Source organism: Phascolarctos cinereus, unplaced genomic scaffold (genome assembly GCF_003287225.1).
Source record: "Phascolarctos cinereus isolate Bilbo 61053 unplaced genomic scaffold, phaCin_HiC Scaffold_4;HRSCAF=312, whole genome shotgun sequence".
In the NCBI taxonomy this organism is placed as follows: domain Eukaryota; kingdom Metazoa; phylum Chordata; class Mammalia; order Diprotodontia; family Phascolarctidae; genus Phascolarctos; species Phascolarctos cinereus.
The window spans coordinates 414,840,678-414,864,593 of record NW_027555847.1 but is presented as its reverse complement, the minus strand read 5'-3'; the positions used below and the strand labels follow the sequence as shown (position 1 = coordinate 414,864,593).

At 37.0% G+C, this 23,916-nt stretch overlaps 1 protein-coding gene across 5 annotated transcripts in view; it reads right to left on the bottom strand.

Annotated features, from left to right (window-relative positions):
* TRIO (trio Rho guanine nucleotide exchange factor) overlaps positions 1 to 23,916 on the bottom strand; it is a 501,384-nt gene that overhangs the window by 138,818 nt on the left and 338,650 nt on the right. For all 5 annotated transcript variants that reach the window (XM_021008648.2, XM_021008649.2, XM_021008653.2 and 2 more), the window contains 10 exons: positions 22,398 to 22,517; positions 20,589 to 20,780; positions 19,942 to 20,091; positions 18,448 to 18,562; positions 16,325 to 16,440; positions 12,186 to 12,308; positions 1,950 to 2,144; positions 1,719 to 1,834; positions 929 to 995; positions 228 to 337 (listed from right to left, as the gene is read on the bottom strand). In XM_021008648.2, coding sequence (XP_020864307.1) covers positions 228 to 337; positions 929 to 995; positions 1,719 to 1,834; positions 1,950 to 2,144; positions 12,186 to 12,308; positions 16,325 to 16,440; positions 18,448 to 18,562; positions 19,942 to 20,091; positions 20,589 to 20,780; positions 22,398 to 22,517 — 1,304 coding nt within the window. The remainder of the gene's footprint in view (positions 1 to 227; positions 338 to 928; positions 996 to 1,718; positions 1,835 to 1,949; positions 2,145 to 12,185; positions 12,309 to 16,324; positions 16,441 to 18,447; positions 18,563 to 19,941; positions 20,092 to 20,588; positions 20,781 to 22,397; positions 22,518 to 23,916) is intronic.

Here is a 23,916-nt window from a genome sequence, read left to right as displayed (position 1 = left end):
AGTAGAAAACAAACACATGAACAGCAGTTACTCTGAAGCTATGGATTTCTGTTATGTAGTTAGTGATGTGCCACTTACATGAAACAGTTTTCATTCAAGCAGATTTCATCAGTAGCTATAGAAATAAATGCTAAACACAGATAAAACTTCTGTTTTTTAAGGGAAATCTCCAGAGAAGTGTCTTGATTTAAAAAATAGCATGCTTTCCAAAGATAAAAGCCACTCACTTATTATGAAACTCATAGATTTCCTGCATGTTTCCGAAGATAATATGTTCTTTGTTTACAATGCCAGGTGGGATCTCCTCAACACCGCTGGTCATTTCCCACAGATATGTCTGACAGGGAGGGAAAGTCATAGATTATATCAAAAAGATATCACATTACCAAGAAGCAGCTATTTCTGACACTTGCAAATGACTACTTATCACTAATCTGCAAAAAGAAGCACAATTTAAGACACTAATTTTACACAGGCCAGATTTTTAGAGAAGCTCTTAAAATGGTATTCTTACTCAAGATTGTGGCTACACCTTTCACTCTGCAGAGATTTCTGCAGAGCATCAGGTTATCAGAATCAATACACATCATGGCATGAAAAGTGATCACATGGTAGAACAGCACTGCTGAATGCTATTTACCCATTACAATTACTGGGCAAGTTTGCATGAAATGGCTCAAAAAGGATGTTAGCCAGTCAACCATGTGATAAACGGAATGAAAGAATTAATGCTGTATCATCTCTGCTGAACCCCCAAACAAGTTTAAGCCCTCCACAGAAGGGGGCAGTCATGAATTACTATTCATAAAGTCTCTAAAGAGTCTAAGTGGCTGGGGTTAATAAGAGTTATTAATTTAAAAAACTGTAAGGATTAGGAGGTCAACATAATTAGGCTATACTTATGGAGGAAAAAAAGCCAACAACTTACATCCATACATTCTCGAAGGTCTCTTACATAAGCCTTTTCAGTCTGAATTAATTCAGCCATTATGAACCTAAAAGTGAAGAAGAGGGTATATTACTCAAAAGAACTTGAATGGATAATGTGTATATATATATATACACACACACACACACACACACACACACACACACATACACACATGCATTACATACATACATACATATATTTTCCCTTCTGTTAAATATCAATGAAAAGAACAATATTGATAGTTTAAACATCAGTGTGGTACTATATATGTATTATATTACAAAACACAATTCAAATTTGAGAAGATTGTGTGGGCCTATATCTGTGTGTCTAAGTCTATGCTCACCAAGGAAAGATAGATTTGTAAAAGATCTCACCTAACACTTCAGAGAAAACTAAAGATTTGAGACCAGAATCTTTTAGGAAAATCATAAGAAAAATCCTATTTTTAAAATAAAAATTTAGTATAATTCAGTTCCTGAAAGGTCAACCACTGGAACTTTATGGCTGTAATTTATCCTTATTCTAATAACTTAATTCTAACATACAATATGATAGTTTCAAAATAACCAAAAGATGATTGTCAACACTCAAAGCAAAAGGGGATAGTTAAATGGGGAGAAAAATATACTATTTCTGAACCAGGTGAAGAGATGGGTAAAATGCTTCGATATGAAAATCAAAAAGACTTGCAGCATTATATATATTGATGAAGCAACAGTATTAGTCAGATAACAAACTTTATCCTTGCTATGAAGGATTCAGGTTAAATCTGCCAATGCCTTACTCTTTTCTGCGAGCAGATTTTCGCTTTTCTTCATTAAGTTCATGAGCAGCATCCCGCAGTTTGACTTCGGATCCAGGTACACTGGCTGGGATTATATCCAGCTGAAGGCTTTTACTCTGGATGGAAAAAGGGGAGCCAGTGATGTTGGAGGGTGCAAAAGAGAAGATGAGCTTGTTATTTAATCAGCAATGGGGTTGTCCTGATTTATTCAGTCCACCCAGGGAAACTTACCGATTTATTGGAATCTGAAGAGATCCCCAAAGCCTTTTCCAAAGAAGTCCTATATTTTTCCATCCGCAGAGAGAAATCTCTGTACCTTTTATCCACAGCAGTAACACATTTTTTAATCTCTGCTGCATGGGCATGCCCCTTTTCACAAAAGCCATCAGCCAGCTGTATCAACAGCTTCACTCTCTCTTTGGTTTGCTGTGAAAAAACAAAACAAAACAGGAAAGTATTGTGAAGTAAATTCAACTCAAATGCCAGAAACCTGGAATATGATGGCTAGTCACCTACAATTTGCTTCTTTAAAAGTGAAAAGGATGGCTGTTGGTGAAAACCTAGAATGAAATCACAGGACTAGAAAGGACCTGGAGAGTCACATAGTCAATCTATCCCTGGTTCCAAATAGGACTACTTTTCTCGTTCATTCTCTATCAATGGGCATGTGATTTTTTTTTTAGACATTGGTGGAAAGTTCTATAGTCTTCTCCAACAATATGTTATAGTGTTAATAGTTGTCATCAACTACTCTTCCTTTTTGACTGTTGCACTCCCCCTTGAAAACTCAAGCCTAAATTTAGAGATTCCAAGAATCATTCCATGGTTAATTCTGCTTACTCATTTAAATGAAGATGGATACTTATACTTTATGTTTATATGTACTTGTTTCCATGTGAGTTCACAACAGTAACCCTCAGTGACTTAATGCATGAACATTTTATGTAATTTCCTAGGGGGGTAGGGACTTCCCTCTGCTAAGAACGCCTGCTGTACTGTGTACATAGCAGGTACTTCAGAAAATTAATAATTAAAATTACTTTTTGTACCAAAAGGCCATTCCCTACCCTACCTTCTCAGTCCACAGTAGACCTAGGCCAAAACTGATTCACCTGTTAAAAATTATCTCAAAAAGCTGGTCTCACACTTGCCTATTCTTTGGAATATAAATATCTTGGTGGCACAGATGAAGAAATATACCACGTTTTGCTTAAACAGAAATACTATATAGAGTACTATAATGGAAAGAACACTAGCTCTAGAAACAGATGACCTGGTTTCAAGTCCTGATTCTGTCTGCATGAGCTTCAGCAAAGTCACTTAGCCTTCAGGGGTCCCACTTTCTTCATATGTAAAATGAAAGGTTAGATGACGTGTCTTCCAAATCTATAATCTATTCACTGGTAACAAGGAACATAAGTGTAGTTAAATTTCAGAGGCAGTGTGGCATATTAGGAAAATTCTGGATGGTTTGATACTGCCATGTTACCTTGGGAAAGCCACTCATTTTCTCTGGGCCTCAGTCTCCTTATCTGTGCAACAAAAGAGTTGGACTTAATGAATTGTGGTCACTTCCGGCTCTAATCTATGATTCTGTTAAATATAGGACAGTAAATTCACAAAATACTTAACACATCTTTCTGATAAATCCACTTCATTTATTGACATCATGAAATTCCTACTGCCATTTCCAATCAGTAAAATTAGAAATTCTATCTGCATGTCTTCTACTGTTGAAGTCTATCTCTATGACTGGCAAAGGGAAAATGCATTGAAGGTAAGCAAATCCTGGAATGTTGGTCAGAGTTCTAAATCCAAGAAAATTATCTTCTTGACTTACAAAATGAAAGGATTTGATACAAGATTCATTGAGCAGCCTCATTAGTGCTCTTTTTCTAAAGCTTTTCATTTGGGAAAAGTGGATGCAGCTTTTAAAATAGCCATATTGAAACTTTTACAACATTTGCCTAAAGTGGGACTGAGATGAAGTAGGTAGCATGGGAGAAACACACACACACACACATACACACACACAAACTACTTGCTGAACAAATTTTTAAACTTGTCACCAATCTGATAACTTTGTAGCTATGTTAAGAAAAGCCTGATTATGAGGAAAATTTGTCTTGAAAGACGAACTTCCAAACAATTTAGTTTATAATTTGTTATTATTACTGAGCTTTCATATTCACAAAAAATAAGATTAATGCAAGATTTTTCCAAAAAGATGATTTAGGGAAGGTTCCTTCAAGATATCACATATTTGCCAGCTCAAAATGTATAGAGTTGCCACATGGGCTTTCATTCATTCATTTATTCATTCATTCAACAAACATCTATTAAGTGCTGACTATGCAAAATGCTAGGAATAGAAACACATAAAGAATTCTCTATCCTTTAAGGAGTTTACATTCTACTAGGCAGGGGCTGTAGCATGTACACAGGGTAATACAGAATAAAAGAAGGGATAGATGACTAGCAGTTAGAAGGATCAGTTTAGTTCTTGAAGAGGAGGTTCATTCCCTCTAAGATCCCTAACTTTGAGGTCCCATGTACAGCCATAATCCGCAGTCTGTTCACCTCTCATTCCTCATTAATAATAAACTTCCTCTTTGTCCTTATTATGTTCTTTGATCCTGCTTGATTTTTTAAAATCTATCTATTCTTTCCATTCTGGCATCACCCATCACTTACCACAATAATAATTTACTAGCCACTATCCTAGAAAGCCTGTGTGGTATAGCTGAAAAAGACATTAACTCTGGAGAGATCTGAGTTCAAATCCAGTCTCTGATCCTTGTTAGCTATGTGAACAAGGACAAGTCACATGAGCTTCAGTTTCCTTATTTATAAAATGGGGATAATAATATCTATCTCATCATATTATTGGGAGTTATCAAATCAGGTAACTTTGTTAAACTTTAAAGCTATATACAGGTATATAGCTTTAAAAGCTACATATAAATGCCCTCTCCCAACATTCTAGCCTTTCCAAACTGTTAATTATCAAACCTGTTATTCCTATCATCCAATTGCTTTGATCCTATTCCTGAGAATCACTATACAAAGTCACGAAATGAAAATGACTTCATCTACAATGACATTTATGCCGCATAACCACAATGGGGCCCTCACTGCTGCTTGGCAATCCCATTATTTAGTGACAGTCTATTTTACTTTATATAGTAAGCAATGATGGACCATTGAAGGTTTGTAGGTAGGAGGGATGATATGACCTTTAAGAAGATTAATCTAGCAGAAATATCCAGCATGGATCAGAGAGGATAAAGACTAAATACAGAGAGACCTATTAAGAAGCTACTATAATAGCTCAGATGATAGGCTGATGAGGGCCGAACTAATAAATGGAAAGGATAAGAGACACCATTCAGGTAGAAATAAAAGAACTTGGCAACTGATTAAACGTGTGAGGGCGAGAGTCAACAATAAGTTTGAGATTTTGAACATGGGTGACAAGTGAATGCAATATATGAAAATAAATAAATGAAAGGATTTTTGAGCAGAACTGCAGGCCCAAAGAAGATCAGATAAGTCAGTTGGTGTCTTAAACATAGTGGCATTCAATTTTTGTTGAAATACATTGAATTTGGCATGGTTTAGCATGGGGACTTTTCTGCTGCAATGTTGGGCAGAGATACCAGTAAAAACAGAAGAGGCTGGCCAGGCTTGGTAGTGCATACCTGTCATTGCTGCTACCTGGAGAAGCTTAGGCTGGGGAATCACCTGAGCTCAGGAATTCTGAGGTGCAGCAGGGATAACCCCAATCAAGAATCACCACTAAGTTCAGCACAAATTTGGCAAGCACCTTAGGAGTGGAGGGCCACTGAGCTGCCTACGGAGGGGGCAAATCATCTCATGTTAGAAAAACAGAGAAGGTTAAAGTTTCCATGCCAATCAGTACTGGGATTAGGCCCATAATGGACACTGCATTCTAGCCCAGGGGAGATTGGGAGACCCAGTCTCAAAAAACAAAAATAAAACCCCAAAGCAGTAGATTTAAAGCATGATTGGGCTTGAAAAGGTAGAAACAAAGGAAAACAGGATATTTAGTAGCAAATGTGCTGGACTTGAAGCCAGAAAGACCTGGGTTCAAATCCCACCTTAGACCTTTACTAGCTATGTGACCTTGGACAAACTCTCAGCTTTAGTTTCTCATCTTGAAAACAAGAGGGATGGTCTCAATGGCCTTTACGATCCTCCTGTTCTAAATCTGTGACCCAATGAAGGTTAAGGGGTCAGAGGATTCAAGGATGGTATTGAGAACATCTTTATAACCACAGAGTCCAGGTTTGGTATGGAGGCTAAGTGGACTAACAGACTGAGCAAACAAATAGGGTCTGGTTAGAGTATCACTCAAGTGACAAGCAAGAACAACAGCAGATGAGGCTAAAGGAAATATGTGGAAGGGTAAGAAGTAGTTAGGAAGGTCATTAAATTTGAGATTTTGGAGGTAGGGAAGTGAGTTCACCCAGATAACACGATCTGAGGAGTGGCTCTGCTTGTGGGTGGGAGAAGTAGAATGAAAATGCAAGTTAAAGGAACGGAAGAGATTGAGGAACAAGGTGTTGGAAGGTTGATTAATGCAAATGCTAAGATCACTTAGGGTGATGATAGGGTATTGGGTAAAAACGTTAAGCTCAAAATCACTGAAGATAAAGAAGAGTATCCTGGAGATTAGTGGCAAGAATGAGAGGATGCTACCAGGGGACAATACTGTTGGCTTTCAAAGGCAGACACAGAGGGGAAGTGGAAAGTATCTCATATTCCTCCTTAAGTAGTTTATTTCGTTGTGGGGAGGATAAGGATGAGAGTTGAGGTTGGTACCTGTGACTTCAATGGCACAGAATACTCTCAGTGAAGAAATTCTCTCTGCTAATGCAGAGCTCCAATCATTCTACAGCTTATAATCTTAGAGAGTATATATTCTATATTTCAGTCAGACTCAACCAGCTGTCATCCCTAAACATGTCCTGGGCATTCTTACCTCTAGTTCTCTTCCCTTTGTTCCCTCTATCTGGAATATCCTCCATTCGCAGTTCTACTCCCTTAACATCCTATTCATTCTTCAAAGTCCAGCTCAAATACTGTCTCTCTCACTTAAGCTTTCACTTAAGCCTACCCTCATTTTGTATACAAAATAAGAATATTTTGAATACTACATCATAGGGGAAAGTGTCTTGTAAACCTTGTTAGAACTACAGAAATGTGATTTGATTATTGTTCAACTCTTAGGGATTTACCCCATCTGATCCCATAGTATTCTCTAATTCTCAAGTCTGTTTATCATCTATGTAAATGTATTATCATCTCTATTAGATAAAAGTGAAGGCAAAGAAATCATCTTTTAAAAAAACATCCCCCCTGCTAGAGCTTTCCTCCCCAAACAGGCAATTCTGTGAAGTGCATGGAACACAGTAGGTGTTTAATAAATGCTGAATGACTTATTGTTGAATGAATTACTCTAGTGGCATCTGACTGACCTCAGAGTGGCTTATTAGAGGGAAGAACCAAGAAGTGTTTTTAATATTTCAGAATCTAGCAGTTGATGTAGGTTAGAAAAACCGGGTGGTAGAAGTCAATTATGTGAACAAAATGTTACTAATTCAATTCAATTTCCTAAGCATTTATTGTCTGCTATGCACAAGGCACCACGCCAGGTGCTGGAGCTACAAAGACAAAAAGAGCCATTCCTGTCCTCACAGAGCTTCTGTGTATATTATCATGTATCTTGTATGTGTATATCATAATTTGCATTTTGCATATCTGTATACTATACTGTACTGTATATTATGTATATATTTACATTATATATCATGTGAATTGTAGTAGACCTCACTGTGCATACTCCATTTTAATAGAGTGCTAACAAATTGAGCACACGTTGGATATACTGTATCATTCTGAATACAGGTTTTGATAGACAAGATCTCTTTGAAATGAAAAAAATATATATGTGTATATACATACATGCACGGATGGATAGTAATTGCATAAAATTATAAATTAAAAATCAATGACATTTGTGGGGAAATTCATTATTTTTTATGAAAAGTAAATAAGCTTCAGTTTATAAAAATGTAAGACTTTTTAAAAATTTAATTAAGGGAATTATTAGTTAATTAATTTGAGGAAGATTAAAAGTGGCAAAATATAACAGGAAGTAATAAGGCTCTTCCCAAATGAAGAGGAGGCTAACATAGCAGGATCACTCTCACTTGTCCTCTCCTCTCACCCTACATCATGCCACTCTATAGGGCAACCCACTGACATGGTGGCAAAGCACAGAAACTCCATTCCCTCTTTGCTCTTTCAATCACTACATGAACAATGGCTTATGGGAGAGCTTTATCCAAGTGGGAGATTTTGGGACAAAGTACAAACTCTTTAGAGAAATGGATGGTGGTTCCTATGGATCTTCTGTCAAAACATACTCAAGCCTCAGGAATTCAAGGGACGGAAGGAAAGTCTATAAGAAAGATAGTCCTGAGTGACTCAGGACAGTGATATATACAATTGCTGATAGGACTGAGTAAGCAAAAGGGATATATAGAACAGAAGCTTCCTGGTCAGGATCTCCAAGTACACACGAAGGCCTGGAAGGAAGCTGTGGCTACTACTTATGATGTTTTGGGGAAAATCACAAAGACCTGAACTATGTCTACAGTACTAAGTAGGATTAATGCCTCATTCAGGTTTTATATAACCAGACTGATTTAGAAGAAAAAGTACAGACTATGTTTGGACTAATATGATAATTACAAGGTAAAGCAGATATATAAATATATAATAAACAAATTTTATACTCATGGACTTAAAACTGAATGCTACAAATGATATGCATTAATGGATACTATTTTCTATTCTTATGTGGTATTATTTCTGCTGTTCTATTAGAATTATTTTTATGTAAAAGTGAAAAACATATCAAATATATTAAGAACATAATGTTAATAATCTCCTTCTTTGTGTCATCAAATGAAAAATCAACCTGAGGGTCAAAGAGTGCATCTACCAATCTAGGTGTCAAACTTGTGTGGGAAAATTCAGATTAAAATGTAATCAGAAAATTTTTAAGATAAATAAAAATACAAAAAAACAAAAATAATACTAATAGGTGGTTTTCTAAGTCAATATGCTACCCATCGAGGTCTTTATTTATAGTTTAGTGGGCCCCACTTCTGAGCTTGACACTGCTGTTCCAAATAACTTTAGTCAAGTTTCAGAATGTGCTTCAGGCTCTGAAGGTAACTTGAAAAGATGTATCCCCCACATAGCCTGAATGATGACAGCATTACTAGAATAAGTCTATGGTCTCCCAAGGTAGTTACTCTGGAAGGAACATGTTCACGTGAATGTATTTAGATCTGGTATGTTTATTTAAGAAAAATCATTCATAATACTTTATATTAGAAACTTGTGCATATATTTGTATGCATACGTGCATACATATACACATGTACATGGGGAAGGCCAAGGGTTGTGATTTAGAATTGTATAAGGTACCAAATGCTTTTGTAAGAGGTAAGAATATTCTAGGCTATAAGGAATTCCAATTGGGGTCCAAATACTGTTTAGAGACCATGTCTCAATTTTATATTCTATATTTCATTAGCATGGAAATCATAAATGCTATATAATTAGAATTAAAACCACAGATACGAGAGTCTCATGTCCTAACAAAGGTGTACAAGACTCCATATATTTAAAAAAAATGAAACTGACCTATGTCAAAAGTGACTGAATAAAGAAGGTATGGCAGCACGCAAGGACAATCAATATAAGAAATGCAGCCGAATAGAAGACACCCATCCACAAAACACAAAGCAGATACTTTTTTCTTTTATTAAAAGGAAAAGAGAAAAAGCAGACAGAGGATAAACAATTGTCTGATGAAGAATATTCTTTTCATAACATTTTGAAATCCATGAGTTCCTTAGCAGCACAAAGCAGAAAAACCGCTGTTATTTAAATTAAGGTACCAAATGGGAGAAGAGACTGTACATCAAGGCAATAAAACTCTCAAATGCCAAAAAACATTTTAGATACCTTGTCTCATGATCCCTTACACAGGACACGTATACAAACATGCCTATTCCTTAGGTCTCCAATACTTACAACCAGAGGAGGGAAAAGGGGTAAATTTAGGGACCATAATTTAGGAGGCAGCCCAGTGCAGTGAGAAGACCATTGGACTTAGAGCCAGGTGGCTGGCTGCTCTGACAGTTCAAGCTGTATGATGGTTCAATCACTCAGCCTTCTTGAGACTCTATTTCTTCATCTGTAAAATGGGGATGATAACATGTGTACTACCTACTTCATAAAGTCATTTAGGGAAAAGCACTTTGTAAATCTTAAAGTGCTATACAAAGGGTACTTATTATTATTTTAAAGTGCTGCAAGTTTAAAACTACTAATGGGAGTATGGGATGAGGGTTAGTTGAATATTTAAACACATTAATGGTAGTAACAAACTATGAATATAAAGAAAAGTATAAATCCATCACTGAGCTTTGTGGTAGATTTTTAAACAACAGCAAATAAAGGAAAAGCAAATTAAACAGAAACATACAATACTTGGTGCAACAAATTAAAAAAAAACTACACAATACACACATACACACACACACATTCATTTCTGGATTCATTCACTAAGCACTCATCACATAGTTCCCAGTGTCTGGCACAAAGGAAGTACTGAATACATACTTGAATAACTTGAATGAGATGACTACAAAAAAAACCCCAGACTGATATCTTAATAGACATGAGGACTTAAATAATAATTCATGTCCTTCAAAGTAGTTTCCTAATAGGCTATTCAGTGAGAGACCCTCTATTTGGAACTTGCCTTCAGAGCCACTTAAAAATACAAGACACCTAAGAACACCAACGTCATTATGTTGTGGTCACATTTTGTCCTTGGTATCACTGTAATGAATCAACCATTTTATTCATCAAATTTGGCTCACAAAAGCTTTTGACTTTTTTTGAAAATCAAACTGACCCTCAAATCATAAAGACTTGCCAAAATTGAGGCTGTTAAAAAAAAAAGTGTGGCAAGCAAATACAAAAGAGGAATCCATCTGTCACTTACCAGTTGTGTGAACTTCAGAAAATCACTAAAGCTCTGCTGGACTCAGCTTCCATCATTTGTAAAATTAGACAGCCTCTAATGTCTATGATACTGTGAAGCCCCAAAATGTTCTGAGCAACAATGACTGCTTTAGAAAAACTTTATGGCCTCTCAAGGTGACAGCTATGAAGAGGGTATGCTGATCTGAGTTATAAGATTAGGTATGTTTTTAACATACAGCCACATTAATTCATAGTTAAAATGTGTACGTGTGTACATGTATGTATGAGAGAGAAATAAAAAGAACATGAATTTTAATGATTAATACTTTATGGTAAAGACAATACATCTGATAAAAAAAAACCCTCTGAGGTAGTGCAAGTATTATTATTTCTACTTTACAGATGAGGAAACTAAGGTTCAGTCAGGCTGAATAACAGTTACAACTCAAACCCTAGTTTTCTTACTCTAAGTAGTGATTTTCAACTCTGCTGTTCTTTTAGCAAAGATACAGACAACAACCATTCCAGGAGGTAGGGAGTGTGAACATGATTATCCCAATTTACATAGGAAACTGAGGATTCCAGAGGTGCAAATAAGACCCAGGTCTTCTCACTGAGTGCCTGTTTTCACCACATCATCACACTGTCTCTAGGGACACAGATACACAAACACACATAACTACACACACCACCCTTGAGCATGGATTTGTTCTATCATCAGCAGCCAGGTGAAAATAATTCAAATAACAACAGTAACTGACATTTAGATAATGCTTTAAGAATAATGAAGAACTATTTTATGAGCTACAAGTGACTAGCTTTAGGTAACCTATAAACTTTACAGATCTGCTAGATAAAGAATACTGTAGGAGAGAATGGAGCGCCATGGGGCAGAGCAATGTAGTCCTGTTGTACAACTAAAGCTGGGACAGGAAGAATACCGCCAAAATGGCTTCAAGAGTGCACAAAAGCTTTTAGCACTTGATGGCATACAGTACACACAATGGGAACTCAGGAAACACTTTAGTAAAGGAAGAGAACAGTGAAAAGGAACAGCAGGAGGAAAAGGTCAGGCAACAGGAGGAAAAACAGTAATAGGAAGAAGAAAAGAGGAATGAGAAAACAGCAGAAGGAAGAGAAAGAAAAGGAGGAAAAAGTTTTGGCTATTATTTAACTCTATCACATTATTGTATATATATATAAAACAACCTTCTTAACTCAACATGGAAATAACTAATCTGCCTTCACTGTTTTTAGAGTTGCAGTTCTGTGTAATATTTAGTCATGGTTCTATTGTTTTGGGCCATTTTACAAAGAATAATGAAGATCAGGAAGCAACCAGACCCAGATGTATCATTAATGTTAATTTACCTTTGCAGTAATCTGAAATTCCTCATGTTCTTTCAACAGTTCTTGAGTGTGCTGTATACTGGAACCAGTGGACGTGTGTGTAGACAAATAAAACTCTCCATTATCATGGATCCATTCCAGAGCCTACCACAGAAGAATACAAGAGGAAAGAGTTAAAAAAAAATTAGGTGGAAAAGTTGTGCAATGGAAGCTAGAATGACTCTCTTTACTAACATGTGAAACTTCCTTTCTGGTACTTACCATGAAACATTCCCCAATGTACTAAAAGCCTCTGAAGCAATAGCCAAATAACCAGAAAAAGTCACTATCACTAACAATGAAATTATGACTGTGTAACTTGTGTAGCAACAACACCTTCAACCCTCATAACCATAACCTTGAGGGTACAACAAAGGAAAACTATTGTTAATGTCTTTCTGTAAGATAGGGAACAAAGGGACGTATGAGCGTCTGCTGGCTCCCGTTTCTCCACACACTGAGAATCCTACACATTCAATGTCAAAATCTTATCAAAGCTGTGGGGTGTCACTGGGATGTATTAATTTGAAAAAGAAAGCAGATGCCTCCTTCCAGCCTTCTAATATAAAACTAATGATTTTTCCTTCTCATACTGCACAGCTTGAAGAGGGAGTAAAAAAGGGACTTGTCTAAATCTCTAGCTGTGCGATCACCTGTTCTCTTGGAGTTGGTGAAGAGGCATGGAGAGGACGGTCCATATTTTCTGAATAAGCCTATTCCTTACTAAAATACCTGGCAGAATGAATGGATGGCCCAGGTGGCACAGCTGATTCAACGCTGGACTTAGAGTCAGGAAGACCTGAATTCAACCCCCAACCTGAATTCAAGTTTCAAACACTTACTAGGCTTGTGAACTCGAGCAATTCATTTAACCACTGTCTGTCTCTCTTTCTTCATCTGTAAAAATAGTGCCTACCTCCTGATGTTGTTGTGAGAGTAAAATGAGAAAATATTTTCAAAGCACTTTGCAAACCTTAAAATGCTATGCCAGGTATTCTTAGATGACTCATAGACTTTGACAAGTTTCAATTGAAGGAAATATGATCCAAATACAGTGGAAATGGCAATATTACTGAATTAAGATTTAGCAAGGCAGCTGGGAGTATCCTTTAATCACAATCCAACATGGATAAATATTATTATTGACTGTGTTGACACTGACATTATGGGAAAAGACTAAAGCCCAGCCAATGTCAATAAAGGTCCAGAGATCACTTCTCTTTAAGCTAACTCCCATTAATAGTGATGGCCTTTGGTTAACCGCCATTAAGGCTCTAAAAAGCGGCTTTAAAATGAAACTCAGCTCTTGAGCCCATCTTCTGCTATCAGTTATCAATACAGATTACATTCCTGAGATTATACTGTGGTGATAAGTATGAGTCAAATAGAATGTTTCCTACCATATCATCAGAATGATGTGGCTTTCAAAAAAAAAAAAAAGGATGACAGTTGAGTGTTTCCCTTGTTAGAGGCCTGAATGAAAAGGATCTCACTGTGATCATTTCTCACCTGGCTTCACTACTTTGGGACTTGTAGGACTTCTCCACTATGTTTCAGGAAGTGCATTATTTGGCTCCATCCTGCACAATCCCATCAGCCTTGGTAAATCTCCTCATCACCACCTTCTGTCCCCCTAATGGGAGAGACCATCAACTCCCAAACCTCCACTGAAGGAGGAAGCTCCAAAAAGCTCCTCATTTGTCACCTGCCTTTGGTACTTTCCCTGCTTTCTGCTTCCTCTTGTGTTGTCTTTCCCAGTTAAACTGTAAGCACCTTGAGAGCAGGGGATTTTTTTCTTTTTTCTTATTTGTATCTCCAGAGCTTAGCATAGTGCCTGTTGCACAACAGCCACTTCATAAATTTTTGTCTTCTCAGTGTGTGGTTACTTATGCTAACCATAAAAGATGTAAACATGTTTGATGTTATCTGAGGTCTCAAAAAAGTACTGATGAATTTACTCAGAAGCTGAAACCTGAGATAAAGGGAAAGGACCTATAACTCCATCAGGGTGTAAAAATCAACAGCACTTTCTAGTTATCACAAGAAATCTTAAATCTGTAAATAAGATTTAAACAGGCTGTGAGGCAGCATGGTATAACAGATAGGAGTATAGGCCTCAGAGAAAAGAAATGGGTTCAAGTCCTGTCTCTCCCACCCACTAATTGATTTCTGGCCTCACACTAGCTTCCTCTACTAACACAGATCATCACAACCTGTCCATGACAATAACTATGTCCTAGGAGAGGCACATGAAGGTTAATTAACTTGCCTAGGGTCGTAATGCTCCTAAATGTCCAAGATGGGGCTTGAACTAGGAATTCTTGAGTACAGGCCTAGAACTTCAGCCACTGTGCATACTTCCTCTTGTAAGAGTAATTTAAAAAAAAACAACAAAGTACAACAACAACAACAACCACAACAACAAAACAACCAGGCTGTAGTAGAATTTCCCCATAAACCACAGTAGCAAGTACAAGGAAAGGGATAGGGTCTAGACCTTGGATTTCATTGATATATGGGACTTCCAGCGAGGAAACTCCCATAACCAATATTGGTTGAATCTTCTCTGCAATTTAGATTCTTGAGGCAGTTAGGCAGCATGGTGGCAAAAGCCCTAGACTTGGAATGCCAAAGATCTGAATTCAAATCCAACTTCACTTACCTAGTTGTGACCCTAAGCAAGTCAATTAACTTTTCCACCTCAGGTATTCTATCTGCAAAATGAGGATAATTATTGCATCTACGTCCCAGGGTTATTGTAAAGATACAATGAAATAATATTTGTGAAACACTTTGCAAACCTTAAAGCACCTTACAGTAGGGCAGCGAGGTGGTATAGTAGATAGACTGTCAACTTGGAATCAGGAAGACTTGAGTTCAAATCTGGCCTCAGACATTTACTAGCTGTATGATCCTGGGCAAGTTACTTAACCCTGTTTGCCTCAGTTTCTTTATCTGTAAAATGAGCTGGAAAAGGAAATAGCAAACCACTCCAGTATCTTTGCACAAACCCAGAGTCAGACACAACTGAAAAGCACTGGACGACAACAACAACAAAGTGCTTTATAAATGCTGTCATCATCATTATCATCATTAAAGAGCTGCCTAGAGCACACCAAGGGTAAATGAATTGTCCAGGGTCACAGAGCTGGTATGTGGTAAGGTCAGAATTTGAACCCATATCTTCCTGTCTCCAAGGGCTGCACTCTCTCTGTTATAGCAGGCCATCTCTCAGCCTACTTAAATCCTATTTAAATGTTTAAGATTTCCTCTGATAACTAGAAACTGCTGTCTGGAAAACATTCTGATAGGTTTTCAGTTCACTTTATCTTAAGAACAAGGGTCTGACTTTAAAACATGACACATCAATGCAAGAAATGCATCCCTGGAAAAAGGCCAGTAACAGAACAAGAGTGAAAGATAAAGGACAGTCTGTCATGGACGCCTCTTGCAGTCTAGTGAAGTCCGTGGATCCCTCTTCAGAATAAAGTTTGTTGCCTACATTCATGTGGATGGAAATGCTCAATTTCAGTTACAGGTTAGCGAAAATAAAGACAATTTTTTTTCTCCTGTCCAAGTTCACAACCCCTGAAATCTACCCATGGACTTCTTGGGGGATCTGTGGACTCCAGGTTAAGAACCCTTGATCTAGAGGAAGGTTTGAAGCATGTTATGGAGATCCTCAATAATGGACTAATGGTGGAACCTGGATGAGAGGGCACGGACGGGTTGTAATCGACAGCAATGGAGAGGGTACCCATGTTGCTGGGATCATGGATTCACTGACATACATAATATTAACTATAAGCCACTCACTAATTATGCCAATCGCACACTTTGAAAAGTCACCATCGCTATATCTGTCTATTCCCAAACCTCAAAAACAGGTAGAGTGAATTTGAGTGACTTCTTTGGCCAAAAGTCAGGGCACATGAATGATAAAGTCTGAACTACAGCTCAAAGATTCATGGCTCCTGAATCTAGTTTGCTGAGCTGTGATTCTGATAAAATGTTGATTAATTTTTAAAATCTACTTTGAAGGGAAGAGTATAGGTGGAAGATGAGAGGATATGAGCAGCCCTAAGTGTGCGGAATTAATGCATTCAGGGATCATGTCTGACCTGTTTGGCACTTCTTTCAAAAACCACATACTGCTGGCACTGGTCTAATCGTCTCTTTCTCATGGTCCAGTAGTGCAATACCCTGTTCTCCCGTTGGAAGAGTTCATTCAAAATATCTGAAAGGATAAACACAAGTCAACTGTTAGTATTTACATTTTAAATCAGAGGAAGGAAATAATTTACTGTCTTCAAGGGGGAGCAAAGGAAAGGAATATGCATTTACAAAGCACTTCCTTGGTGCCAGGAACTCTCCTAAGTGCTTTGCAAATAGTATCTCATTTGATCATTCCAACAATTCTTTGAGGTATAAGTGCTATTATTGTGCCCATTTTACAGTTGAGGACACTGAGGTGAACAGAGTTTAAGTTTCTTGCCTAGGATCCCATAGTTTGTTTGAGACCACATTTGAACTCAAGTCTTCCTGACTTCAGGCCCAATGCCGTGTTGCGCCACCTAGCTACCCTTACAACATGCTTCAATAAGCATGAATTACAAAATCTTTTTCATTTTAACTTGAAGACATGCAAATTCTACCACCAAATAAAGAAAAACTAAGATTCCATTATTTCTTTCTCTCGTGCTCTCAAAAAAGTGTAGTGGGCCTCACTACTCCCAATTTGTTAGCTTATATATGATGTAATCATAATAATCCAGATTTAATGATGACTATACTCCTTCAGGTCAAGTAGAGGAAGACTTCAAATGAAGCTGGTCCAATGAATGAAGTTCAAATTATAATGATGGGCAGGACCTGAAATGTGATTCTGCCTGTAACAAAAAACTTCATGATTAAAATTTGGAAAAAAAAATTGTTTAGCTGCAAGGGACTCATTAGGGATAGGCCCTGAAATTTCCTTATTACAGGGAACTCCTAAGCAAGGAAATTCCCTTTGCCAATGCAGATCAGCTCCTTCTCTCAAATTAGTATCTACAGAGTTGCCTAGAGCACTGAAAAGTAAGTTGACAAGAATTTTTCAAGCACTTTCTATGTACCAGGCATTATGCTAAGTGGTGTGGATACAGAGAAAGGCAAAACTATTGGCCTTTCCCTCAAGATAAGGACTTGCCGTCATGAATAAGGTTACACAGGTCTTATATATTAAAACAAGAACTTGAACCCAGGTCTTCCTGAGTTTAGGGTCAGCTCTCATTCTATTATACTATACTGATTCTCATATTTAGCTATTAGATATATTAAAAAATTCAAAATGGTAGGTTTATAAGAATTTCCTTGAAAATTTTCTGGCCTATCTTCCTATACAGTTTTTAAAAGGCTAGTTCAGGCATCACTAGTGTGCCCTTCTCATACTACCACTTCATAATAGTTTGATCTGTTTATCTCCCTGAGAACTATTTTTTAATACTATGAAGACAGCATACTTTCTTTGAAGCAGTCCTATTTCAAAGCTCATATTCTTTCTATGCTCAGTAATTTTTATTGCATCTGTTTTTATTCTGCCATGTCTCATCAATTCTAATGAATTTATTTTATGCATAATATCCTATATTATCTGCCTTCTACTTAACAAATGGGGGTCATAATCATCTTAGAAATTTGAGGGGCAGCTAGGTGGCACAGTGGGTAGAGTATGGGCCCTGAAGTCAGGAGGACCTGAGCTCAAATCCAGCCTCAGACATATAATACTTACTAGCTGTGTGACCCTGGGCAAGTCACTTAACCCCACTGCCCAGCCAAGAAAAAAAAAAGACTTTTGGTGCTACTTTTCTAAGAAAAAAGACAAACCAAATTGAAATTTATTTCCTAAACATGAAAGAACAGCTAAGCTCCTTGAAGGTAGTAGGATCTACTTCTCATTCAAAATTTTGTATGTCTGTTAGGACCCAAGAAAAGACTGCAAATGACAGGTACTTAATAAATGCTTGTTGACTGACTGAAAAGAAATCTGAATGAACATGGAATGGAAATAGTTTTAAAAAGCTTCCCCACAATAAGATATTATAATGTAATTTTACTAAGTGTTTTGCCTTGCTTAGGTTCAGAAAATAGTGCGTATCTCCCATTTCTAGAATCCTTCGTGGCTTGTCTTCAAAGGGTAGGTTAGGCAAATGTAGATATAATTAGTACTGCTAATTGTGAAGTTGGTGCTGTAAGGGGTACTCACTTTTCACTTGCTGTTCGGGAGCTTTGATGTGGGTCACCATCCCTGGCATATTTACACTGTTCCTGTGTAGATATTTCAAGAAAACATCCGCATTCCTTCGAGCAAGTGTGCAAGCCTATGAAAAAAGAGATGGTTTTTGAGTACTGATATATCATAGAACCTTATATAAGCTCATCACTTGAATACAAAGATAATACCATCTTACTGTTATATAAATCTTTGCATATGCAATCTTTGTAGGTGCATATACCTACAGAATTTATACATACTACTCATACCTAGTGGTTTTTAAAACACACAGATGCAACTTTATTTCAATGAAAATTTCTTTTCCAAATAAACACCAATTACCCCAGTTCACTTAAATAATAGCCAATGCAACAAAGCAGTAGAATAAGGAATTTGTATTGGCATCACATAAAATTAACTTTTTAGCTAACCAGTCAACAAAGCAATTTTTAAAATTCTAGTTGGGATCTGTGATTTCTCTAGATATTGAGAACTTCTGGCATAGAAACTTCCCTTTCAAATGCAGACTGGGAGGTCATCAGTAACTTAAATCTCAGATAGTTGTCTAGAGAAGTGATAAGATAAAAATGGTTTTCCTAAGGCCACAGGGCTAGAATCAGAGGGACCTGAACCTCACTTTTCTTTATCCCACATATTAAGACTTCTTGGTACTATACCCTATGCTGCTCTTACTCCACAGTAATGTCAGAATCATATCATCAGAGTACAGAGCATGAGTTTCAATATCATATATATTTCTCACGCAGAATATTTCTAAACTTTTAAGTTGTATCAATGCATGTACTAATTTCTCTTCTAAAAGGATTTTTTTCTAGAGATACTGAATGGCTACTCACTTCAAAACCAAAGGAGTTTTTGTCAATTACGTATGCACTATGGCCTGGGAAGTTTCTAGCTCTAAACATTATCTTTTGATGTGTAACAAAACTTATTCATCTGGGGAAGGTATTTTTTTGTTTTGTTTTGTTTTGGCTAGGCAATGGGGTTAAGTGACTTGCCCAGGGTCACACAGCTAGTAAGTGTTATGTGTCTGAGGCCGGATTTGAACTCAGGTCCTCCTGAATTCAGGCTAGTGCTCTATCCACTGCGCCACCTCGCTGCCCCTGGGGAAGGTATTTTAAGCTAAATGCATTTTACTACATGAGATTTTACCTTTTCTCCTGGAACCAGTGGCCCAGCTCCCTCAGTATGGGAACACTTGCTCTCTGTCCACTAGAAGTACTTTATAAAGGATTCATCATAATTCTCTACATGGATGCTAATGCACATCCATGGACGGAACATGATTTTTAACTAAACTACAAATGCAGTCATTTGTTGCACTTATGGAACAGACAATAGGAGCTCACATCTATAGAGTCCTTTATGGTTTATAAAATGCATTCCTCACAAGAGTCTGGTGAGGGAAGCATCGTGAGGAAACCAAGGCCAAGAAAAACATAAAATTAAAAAAACCCAAAATACCTTTAGGAATGCTTCCTTTTGTTCCAGGTGTTTGCTAATCATTGGGGTTACATGGTCTGTCTCCGAGTTGGGACCCAGTTTGTCAGCTCCTCCACACCAGTCTTCTTCTCTCTTGTATTCCTGTTCCAGGCTCTCTAAGACACTACACACCTGCAAAGTACCAGAGAACAAGGCTTGAGCACATCACTTGGAATGTCACATTTTACTGACAAATGTATTAGCAATAGTTTTCATTTTGGCAAGAATGACCAAAGCCTGATCTTCTTTATGAGGAGAGTACCAGGCTGGCACCATTGCAGGGGTTAAAAAAAAAAAAGACAGAGCATGTAAAATATAAGTCATTTTTTTTTATGCTTGAGAACAAGCTGATCAGATATAGTAGAGAATAAAAGGCAATGTCAAGACTGGCATTTGTCACTATCATATGTTAGCTGCAGGTTTGAAACAGGAGTAAGAGAGGTCTCTTCTCAGCCACACTCAGCATCCCTTAGTAGCTGGGCAGGCAGTGTTTTAAATAGAAATTGCTTAAAGCATCAGCATTTTTAAAGCCAGTTCCTAATGAGTAAACTGTTTAATTAAAAGGATCTTTAATTAGATGAATCTTAATTTTAAAAAAAGCATGTACAAGCTAGAAAAAGTTTTTCTACCTGTTCTGATGTTTTATAGAAGGCAACAGAGGCATTGACCAGCTTGAGACGGTCCTCCATCTTGAGCATAAGTTGCTGCCAATGAGAGGCTACTTTCTCAGCACAGTCCCTGATCATGTCCATGTCGTAGTGGTTGGCTTGAAGCATAGCCTCAGCCTTCTGCTGCACCTGCAGGGCACTCTGATGTGTCTTCTGGTTAAGAAAAAGAAGAAAAAAAAAGAATGAAACCACTTTCCAACAAAGGACATTGCTCATGTATTGGAAGAGGGTTGGCATAGGCTCTGACTACTTTGTTGGTCTCCATCTTTTGAATGAACACAATTATGAAAGGCTAAATCTTTCTCTGGGTGCAAATCCCCAACATGGTCAATAGTTATTAGAATACTTTCAAAAGAAATTGATGGAAGTTCATTAGAAAGTACTTTTGCTTTCAGGAGCAATGAGCATATATGCTCAGGCTCTGGTTTAGCTATTGTGTGTTTTAGGGACTTGAGAAAAAACTAGGAAAAGAGTTTAAGAGATAGAGGCATTATTTCAAATAGCAATGGACATGTTCCAATTTGCTTATTCCTTAATCTCATTTCCATGCTGGCCTTCAAGATATAATGTGTGGGGAGAGGGAAAAGTGACTGAAGCATGGATCTTAATTTTAATTATTTCAAACAAAAACGTATGTTATTTTTTAAAAAAGCAAATATGTAACTTCAATTTAAAGTCCAGGTTAAATTGCAATTTAGGGGGGTTTCGATGCAAATTTATTTCTTAAAATCCCAAAGCAAAAAAAAAAACCCACAAAAAAAACCCGAAAACAAAAACCAAAAAACAAACCCAAGCCTCAGAATTCCCATCTACTTATCCTTGTGAGTAAGCCTGAAATGTCAGTAAAAAGATTGTGAATGGATAGGTGCAGCATAGAAAAGAAATCTGTGATTTTGTTGCCATAAGGAGCTTCTGGGAAGGAGACTCTTCTCCCAATACAGAATGGCACCATTTCTGTAATTTTTGTTGTTGCCCAGAGCAGTGAGAGGTGCTCTAGTTACTTGACCAGGGTTACACAAAAAAGTGAGACTAACTGATAATAAACATAAAAGCTGAGGTTTGGAGGAGAGAAGTTGAGGGAACTCATAACAGAAGGTGTCAACCTCAGAAAAACTAGGGAGCCAGGAATAGTGTGGGAGCTTGAATAGAGGGAAAAAAAATGTCTGAAATAAACTCTACTGGAAATTTCATTTGAATTGGTAGTAGTGTAAAGGTTAATTTCATGTGAAACTAATACAAATTCCTCATTTTATTGCAGTTTTGTTGCACTGATTATTACTTAAGTGGGGTAACTGGTGTCTGCAAAAGAAATTTTCATTGAAATGAGGTTACACCTATGTTTTTAAAACTACTAGATTTAAGTGATATGTATAAATTCAAACATCATTATTACTTTATTCTATTAAGTTCAACCGATAAAAAGTGACAGACCACAAGATTTGTAAAAGATGCCAACTAATGTGGGTCACAGGAAGACGAGGACCTCTAATTTCATTCACATGGCTCTCATGACACCATAACGTAAATAACTGACAAACTCATGGTCATTCCTCTGGTCCTATTTTATGGCTGCTGGAGTAGGTACAGATCTTCAGAAATTTAAAAACAAAATCATTATGGCTTCTTTCTGTTAAATTTTTTTTCAGTTGACATTATTTATTATGTGGTTTTATAATCATCTTACAGGGAAAAAAAACTAACTAGGACTAAGCTAATTAATGGCAAAAGGATGTTGGCTAATTTAAATAAATGGCATCCAAGAATTCTTACCTCGATGGCGTGCTGGAATTGCTCATGTTCTCGCTGTAGCTGTTCTGCCTCTTGCAACGAGCTGGCGGTGATGAGTCCGGCGTTTAACATGGATTCCCCATTGCGGATCCAACCCAACACCTGAAATAGTGAATTCGATCATCTAGAGGGCTGATTCTTAACATTCAGTCTGTGGGTCACCATTACCTAAAAGAGTTCTAGATGATTCCCAAAGGCTGCTTCGTTTTTGTGTCCTAATGTTTATTTTTGACACAACATTATGGATAGACTTATTGTTATCAAAGCATTAGCCTTCATTGAGGTCTCCTTAGAAGCACTACCACTCTTACCTACCATTCTGTGAGGGGTTTTAGTAGCAGCAAGTGGGGAGTGGTGGGAGTGGTTATTTACTGGGCCATTGACTAAACTAATTTGAAATTGATTTTAAGACCTAAAATTAAAAGCTTTCTCTGGTAATGAAGTGGCATTTTTCTATACCCCTTCTGCCTCAATGAACCTGTGACAAATACAATATTCAAAATGTAAATAAACTCAAACCATTTATTGTTAAATTTGAGTCTTTTTTTTAATAGACAGCAAAATGTCAATTAAGTGGTATATGGAGTAGGAGACAACTCAACCTGTACCATCATTACTTGTGGCTGATCTAACTTATTAATTATCAGGACTCAGAAGTCTCTTTCTGTTGCATGACTCAAAATAAGAAGTTAATCCATGGCTTCAAAAATTGTGGCACTCGAATATAAAGAAAAGTGATTGTGCCAGTAAGTGATGAGAAATATGATGGCCTTTTACAAAGAAGCACAGAAAGACTCACAGGAACTGATACAAAGTGAAGTAAAAAGAGCCAAGAAAAAACATACAAAATGATTCAGTTACATAAATGAAAAGAACAAGAGAAAGAAAAGAAAATGAAATGTTGCAAAAATATAATGGAAGAAAAAGGAAGAAAAACGACAACCTCCCCCTCACTTCTTTGTAGAGGTTTTTTATTTTTTTGTTTTAGGGGATGTATATGACTGTGAAATACAGCATACATTGCCAGTTTGGTTTTGTTTGTTTTCTTGATGAATTGAACGGTTTTTATTTTTTTATCCTTTTTATTTAAAAAAAAATGCTTTGTTATTCTGGATGGCATTTTGGGACAGGGGGTAATGTAGGCAATGTGAAAAACAGAAGACGTCAATAAAAAAAATTTTTTTTAAGAAGTTGAACCAGAAATGTGACGTTAAAAAAACAAGTGATTTAAAGTTTCTGCTAAGAAAAAAAAAAGAAAACAAATTTAAATTAATAGCTCTTAAAAAAAAAGCCAGGACAACTCAATTAGGATTAGTGTAATCCATTTCAGCAGCCTACATACCACGTAGAAGATCTAGATTTATTAAGTATATAACTTGGGGCTCCAACCTGGGGAAAAAAATGTGAAATAATCAAGGGTGTGCTGGAACCAGCTCATACCTGCTCAAGAGAACCAATTATTAAATTTTCATACCTAGGGAATTGGCAAATCTACAAATCA